This window comes from Malaclemys terrapin, chromosome 3 (assembly GCF_027887155.1).
Source record: "Malaclemys terrapin pileata isolate rMalTer1 chromosome 3, rMalTer1.hap1, whole genome shotgun sequence".
NCBI classification, from domain to species: Eukaryota; Metazoa; Chordata; order Testudines; family Emydidae; genus Malaclemys; species Malaclemys terrapin.
In genome coordinates this window covers 44,168,064-44,175,446 of record NC_071507.1, presented here as the reverse complement: position 1 = coordinate 44,175,446, position 7,383 = coordinate 44,168,064, and the positions used below count along the sequence as shown (strand labels likewise).

The window sequence follows — 7,383 nt, the reverse complement described above, 5'->3', positions numbered from 1 at the left end:
GTCAACAAAAGTTGCCTTTTGTCAGCAAAACTTTGTAGTGTAGACAAGGCCTAACTCAAAGTGTCACAGCTAAATACCAGAGTTGAACAGATTGTTTAGTATAAGTAGTTAACACATCACAAGGGCCCTTCAAAGTGAATTGGCCTGTTAACACCCCTCCTGTGGGAGGGAAGGAAAAGGGGGAGAAGGCAGGCAGCTGGGAGGGTTGTTAGTGCCTTATACATTCGTATAATAAGCCATAAATCCAGTGTGTCTATTCAGTCCATGATTTCTAGTAGTTAGCAAAGTTATGGATTGAAAATTCATCCTCCTTGCTAAGCATTTATACTGTTCTTATCACTGTCCTGTTGGCAGGATAGACCCTTTTTATATACAGGAAATGATGGTTTCACTGTCCCACTAAAGAATCCATCTAAGCCAGTGTATGGCTGTGCCGGAGGGAGCGTATTAAGGATTGTGATCCAGTTTCCTCTTCCTCCTTCTAGCCCTTAAAACATGTCATTGTAGAAATGGGGCTAAGTCCAAACCCCGGATCTGAGCACCCCCTAAATCCCTGTCCCCCTTCAGAGCGGGACCTGAGTTTTCTCTCTAAGGAGCTGAACTAAACCCTCCCGTCAGCCCCCTCTTACATGTTCTCTCCTTGCTAGGTAGTTAGTGGGTGGGGAAGTTTGGCTCCCATCGCCAAGGAATTGCTTTACGGTGCTGGTCGTAGCCTTCAGTTCTTATTTCCCAAATTGCCCCCCGGGTGCTAGGGTATCTATGGCTCGGAGTATCGCTCTCACGAGCCCCCCGAGGCGTGCGAGGGAAGGGAGCTCTGGCCTCCCCCCGCCTGGCTGTGCTCCGCAGCCCCTCTCGCTTCCCCACGCAGCCACCCTTGCGGTTTAGCAACTAGTTCCCTCCTAAGTTTCAAAGGGCGCCACGTGACTTCCATGAAATTGACAAGTGAGCTGCTGCTGCCGCCACCGCGAGTGCGGGACTCCCAGGCTCTGCCTCCCGGAGGCTGCGGCCGCGGCCGGATCCGGGAAGAGGAGGCGGCTCCTCCCCGGGGGCTGGGGAAGCACAGAGAGCGTGCGAGCCGCTGCAGCCAGGTGCAGGCTGCCGGGATGCCCCGGGCCGGAGTTTCCCCCTAGCGAGGCTGGGGACAGGAGTGCGCTGGCAGGGGCCGGGGTGCGGGGAGCGTGGCTGCTCTTTGGGCTCCCGCCGCGGCCCCGGCCGCTCAGCAGCTCCCGGGATGTCGCTCGGTGTACCGGCTTCGGGCAGCGTCCTGCAGCGAAGCGCCTCTTCCGATGGGAATCAGCCGCAGGTACCGGGCAGGGGGAGGGTGAATCGGGGTCCGAGTGGCGCAGCAGCCGGGGCTTGGGGCGGGAGCCGGCTGTGAAGAAGCACGGGAGGGCGTGGGCAGGGAACTCGGCAGCCTTTCCCTGGTCTCATCCCATTTCCCGCCTCTGTACAAAGGTAGCTGGTGCCCCTCAAAGTGCGTTGTGATGAGCGCTTAGTGCTTGTCTTCAATTTGGCACCGACTCGCCTCGGGTCCTTTCTCTCGCTCTCTCTCTTAATTTGAGCAATTGCTGCTTATCCTTTATGGACTCCCTGCAAATCACATCACATAAGGAAATGTTTTCCTCACAACCATAGATAGCATCCTTCACCTCCACATTCCTGAGGCTGTAGATCAGGAGTCCAGCCTGGGGATCACTTTTGACAGGACCATGTCCTGATCTAGGGCGCAGCTGGAACTGGGTCCCAAATACATAATGCTGAGTCCCCTATAACATAGTGACCAGAGTCAGATGGGAGGTGCAGGCGGAGAAGGCTTTTCTCCTCCTCTTGGCGGGGCAGATTCTCAGGATGGAGCCAGGATCAGGATGTACAGGTAGGAGACAGGATGATCAGAACATAGGGTTGCCGGTTTTGGCTAGACATATTCCTGGAGGTTTCATCACATGATATAACCTTTAATTCAAGATTAATCTTGAATTCCTGGAGACTCCAGGACAATCCTGGTGAGTTGGCAACCCTAAGAGAAATGGCTGCTTCCATGCTTCCCAAGATAAAGAGCAGCATCTCGTTGATGCTGGCATTGGTAGTCCTGACCTTGTCTTGGGACACTAACTCCTGCCTGGACGTGCCTGTGCTGTAATCTCTAACCCCATAGGGAAGATGCAGAAGATGCAGAAGAGATGCCCTCTTTCCATGGATCTGTAATTACCATGGGCGCTCCTCTTGCCCGCTCTAGCCCTTTCTTTCATGAAACCACAAACAGACATATGTCTCTCCTGTACATATCTGACACATGGGGTGGAATTCATCACTGATGTGACTCCATTTATTTCAATAGTGTTACCTCAGAGATGAGTTCAGTTCACGGACTTTAGCCGTCTGGATAGCAGTGCATTACAGCTCCTACCAGGACAGCTTCTTCAATCGAGGACATGCAGTTTTAAATACTTTCTGCTCTGTTGTATAAATCTTCCTTGTAAGAGAGGAAACAGTGGTTAACTTGACAGAGTAAACATTGCTAGGAGCAACAGCAGCCACCGCCAGCAGCCTTAACACTGTCGTTGACATGCTGGGATGAATTCTGTGTCTTCTTTCCAAACCAAGATGAAAGGCAATTGATCCTGTCCTATTACAGAGCTGTAGGGAAATATTTGCAGCATGCTTAGGGAACTCCTCCCCTTGCTCCCCAATCCTAGCTCACTCTTCTGCAGATTATGCTGCAGCTTGGTGATGAGTGTGCTTTCTCTGGACTATACAAATCTTATTGTTGTCTAAGTCAAATGACACTTAGATCTGCAGACAACTGTTGCTGGGCATTGTTAGCTAGCAGGCAAGCTTATTTACCCGATTTCTTTAATATATATAAAATTCTGCTCCAGCCTGAGAGGAAGCAAATGAAATTTCAGACCAGATGGAGAATTTTTCAGGTATGCGAGGGAGAGTTAATCATTGGGTTTATAATGGAAAGCCTCCCCAAACCTCCACAAACCATGATCAAGACTCCATAATGAAAACAGAAAGTTATTTTCTAGGTTGTGAGTGGATTTTGTGTATGAACAACACAGGAAAACATTAATCCAAAATAGGATCTCTTACTAAGATATTTTATATAGGAGATTTTCCTCTCTAAAAATCCAAAAACATCTGTGATTGTGTAAATTTCAAAGACACGGTAGCATGTGTATTATATGCGATTTATGTAATCAACAAGGTTGTTTCTGGAAAACCACATGGTCTACTGGATTAAGTGGACATAAAACACTATTATTCTGATCGGTAGAGTTTTATATCTACTTTTCATACACTGGTATAAGTGGCTACAAGATACAGGCAGGGATACTGGAATAATTTTTATCGTGGGGAAACCATGTATTTGGTTATTATTACTACTTCAAGCCGGGGGTGCTGCTGCACCTACAGCACCCCTAGTTCCAGCCCCCTTGATGCAGGGTACCACAGAATCAGGCCTCTAGTTTTTAGTCCTCGTTGTGCCACTGACTTGCTCAACAACCCCAGCTCCCACAGATGTCAATAGGAGCAGCAAGTGCTCAGCACTTTTGAAAATCAGGCCACAAATCTCTCCATGCCTCAGTTTCCCTGTCTGTGTAATGGAGATAATGCTACTTACTGACCTTTGCAAAGTGCTTTAAGATCTGTGGATGGAGAGGATTATGTAAGAATGAAATATTGTTATTATGAAACACACCAGATTGTTTGCTTATTTTCACTAAAAGTTATTTCCTTGCTTTTTGAATCTCAGTGCACTTTTTAAAAAAACAACAATAGCAAGGTGTTTGGTTTGGTTTTTCAGAGTCCCGAAGAGGATGATAGGAAGATAAGACGGAGAGAAAAAAACAGAGTCGCTGCCCAGAGAAGCCGGAAGAAACAAACGCAGAAAGCAGACAAACTCCATGAGGTGAATGGGTATTTCGTATGTTGCATTGCCTTTTGAGCGTTGTGTGCAGAATTTAACAATACTATGCATTTCTTAAACAGATCTGGGGTGGTTTTCGTACTAATCCAGCATGAGGAAGTTTGGGTTTGGTGTAAAAACATATGAATTACCATACTGACCATGCTGGTGAGCTGTCTAATCCAATATTTTCCCTACGTTGAAACATCTGGAACTTGCCAGTGGTGCTAGAACCTTATACTGAACAATTAAGGAATAAGCTTCCCATGGGGAAGCTTCTGCTAACTCCAATAAGTCACTGAAGTCTGAGGGTTTAGATACCTTATATATATTTTATCCTATCTTAAACTGTGGATGTTCCCATTGTGCATATAAATGTCTGATCCTTTTTGAAATCCTATTAACAAGCCCTCAGCATCACTAATATAATATGGTAGCCCTACTGTCTGTTCAGTTGTAAATCTAACAGGGCAGGCATTGTCTCTTTTCTGTCTTTGTACAGCAGCCAGCACAATGAGGCTTCTAGCTTGACTGGGGCTTTGGGCACCACCATACTATAAATATTTACTACTATGCTACTAATGCTTTTATGTAAGTGATGCAGCTCTCAGGGCCCAATTCAGCACAGAATTATCTCTGTCTTCTACATTGTGAAAATAAAATTTATCCACAGAAGACAATTTTTCATGATGTCTTTTGTCCTTGCAAAACACTGTGAAGTGCAGGAAATACTTGTAATGGGGTCACCATACCTAGGTTCCATTATACCAACTTCTAGAGATAAAATGCCAAATGTCTGCGCTTTTCTTCCCCTGGTGTCTACTACAGAATGCCTCCAACTCTTCTACAATTCATTCCCATAGGCAGTCTCTGCTCAGGTAAGAAGCAGGACTGGAATAACAAGGGTGTGGGTCAGGATTGACGTGGGTGCAAAGCAGAGCAGTGTTTAGAAACCAGCATCGAACCTGCCTGCATATTTGATTCTTCATAGTGCTCTTGTGAGCATTAAATTCAAACACATTTTAAAGGGGGAATAATAAAGATAACTTCAGAGGGATATTTTACACTTGCTGGATTGTGGGATATTTTCATTTTTTAGTTAGGAAAATATGATGAGTGATTATTTTCTTGCTATATAAGTACAGTGGTCATGGTGGTTGGACAGCTTGTGTTGATCTAGATAGGAACTTCTGTGGAAGTGTTTGCTAACCCACATTCAATTGAAAGTGAAAATCAGAGAATAACTGAAGTTGCACTGAAACACTGGTCCCACAGCCTTTTCATTCCGATCAATATAATCTCATTGTTTCCTTGTATTCCCTCATCTGTCTGCATCCGTCTGTTGTCTCGTCTTATATTTAGGTTGTAAGCTCTTTGGGGTAGGGACTGTGTTATTGTTGTGTGTCTGTACAGCACCTAGCATAGTGGGGGTACTGGTCCATGAGTGGGGCTCCTAGGCGCTATACTAATACAAATAATAATAATTAGTTAATAATAATGCCCCTCCAGCATATATACCAGTTCAGTTTATATTACAAGGTCTCTAGCAAGTTACTCAAGTCCCAGATGAGCAGCAGATGATAGCAGAAAATGAGGGTCTCACAGTTGTTTTTCAATTTTGTAATCATTAATTTATATAGTAGATAATGTAGAAGGAAAGTAGTGCTTAGTTTCATTCTGAAACATAAATGCAGATGTAGAGCTGAGTTAGCTGCTATCAGGGCCAGACTTTGGGCTCAGTAGCTTCCATGGTATTACATGGCCAATCTGGGCTTTCCAGCCACACAAGTCATTGTACAGCCTGAAAGGGAAGAAACCCCAGGCACAGATTTAGCACTTAGGCAGTTGCCCAACTACTCATGTTTCCCAAAGCAAACCAGGATTCTGCCCAGTTTAACTTGGGTACTTTTGATTTTTTAGGCAATACAAAACTGCCTTTTGCAGCCTACAGAGGATGTATCCTGTGTGGAAGGATCTTTGGATGGTGTGGAACTCCTAAACCACCCCCATCCCTTCAACCTGTGCAGAGGACATGGCTGGGGAAAGAAGCTGGGTGTTCTGGTCACAGCCCACACTCTTGCAATCACTGGTTGCCAGAAGGGTCCCTTTGGGCCTTTGCTAGTGAGCACAACCTAGAGCACCCTTAGGCTACAACAATTTGTGATGGGGGAACCAGAACAACGTAGATTAGCCCAGGATCAGGAGAATGCAAAGGTGGCTAAATGCTACCTTCGCAATCCCCTCCTGAGTGGGACTCCATGCTTCGTGGCCACAGCTCAGGATCTGGGCCCACAACTGTAGCTCAGTAAGAACATGGATAGTAACAGTCGCATTGTTACAAGCATCTGTATTTATTAGGCTAGTTTAGTATTTTGATTCTTATGTTAGATTTCAAAAACATTAAATAAGCAGAAACAACAATTTATTCTGCTATCATTTGATTAAAACCAGGTGAAGGCACTGAAAGGAACGTTTTTATTAGCAGTGGGCTTCCTTTTTTCATTCCAGGAATATGAGTGCCTTGAACAAGAAAATACCTCCCTGAAAAGAGAGATTGGGAAGCTAACAGATGAGATGAAACACCTGAGCGAGGTGTTGAAGGATCATGAAAAGATCTGTCCTTTATTGCACTGCTCCATGAACTTTGTGACCATACCCAGGCCTGATGCCCTCACCAGTTGCCTGCCAAGATGAGAGCTCCTCCTTATTGCCTTTAAATGCTGGTTATTGTTGCACGTAAATGGGAGAGATTTAAAGATCCAGCTTCTTTTTTTCACCACAATGCAGGTATATCCCTCTTGCAGAGGGATGGACTTTATCAAATAGGCCTTTACATCTCTAAATCCTCTGAATATCAAAAAGGTCAGTGTGGGGAGAACAAGACTGAGCTACAATTTATTTTCTAGAACCTGTAATACACTGTTTCATGTTCATAAATGGCAAAATATGATACAATCTGCTTTTACAGGATGGAAACTCTGGAGAAAAATAGCGGTATAGGCTAGAATCTGATTTACCCCACACTCTGCTGGCTATTATTTCTGAGTTGTTAGATTGTCATCCATAGATCTTATATATATAATATTCTGGCTGCTCATTTTTTGTTTACACTGGGGTTTGGCTAATAAAATCAATGTGCTCTTTTTATCTTTATGGTGTCCCCCACCTTCTTCAATATCCAATGCCTTTCGAACACCTTTACATCTGCTCATTTGTCAAATCCAAAGTCTAATGCTAATCTCCCTGCTTTCAGTGTGCCTTATTATTTGCTGATCACCAGCTTCAGGATGTTTGAAAAGCTTTATTGATTTCCCTTCTGAAGCTTGTGTAACAACTGAGTGTAGATCATCTTCACTTCCCTAATCACCCAAGCCATCAATCCTCAAAGAGTTTTATTCTCATTCTTGCATGAAGTGTGCCCACTTTCCAAGGAGTAAATGCAGAACAGGCAGTTTGGGGTCCAGATTCAT

At 44.9% G+C, this 7,383-nt stretch overlaps 1 protein-coding gene across 1 annotated transcript; it reads left to right on the top strand.

The window, feature by feature from the left end:
• Window positions 1-980: 980 nt before the first annotated feature.
• On the top strand, window positions 981-7,060 carry BATF3 (basic leucine zipper ATF-like transcription factor 3). Its single transcript, XM_054023713.1, has 3 exons — window positions 981-1,303; window positions 3,812-3,916; window positions 6,422-7,060. The coding sequence occupies exons 1-3, from the start codon at window positions 1,232-1,234 to the stop codon at window positions 6,605-6,607; spliced, it is 363 nt and encodes a 120-aa protein (XP_053879688.1). The 5' UTR covers window positions 981-1,231; the 3' UTR covers window positions 6,608-7,060.
• Window positions 7,061-7,383: the final 323 nt, after the last annotated feature.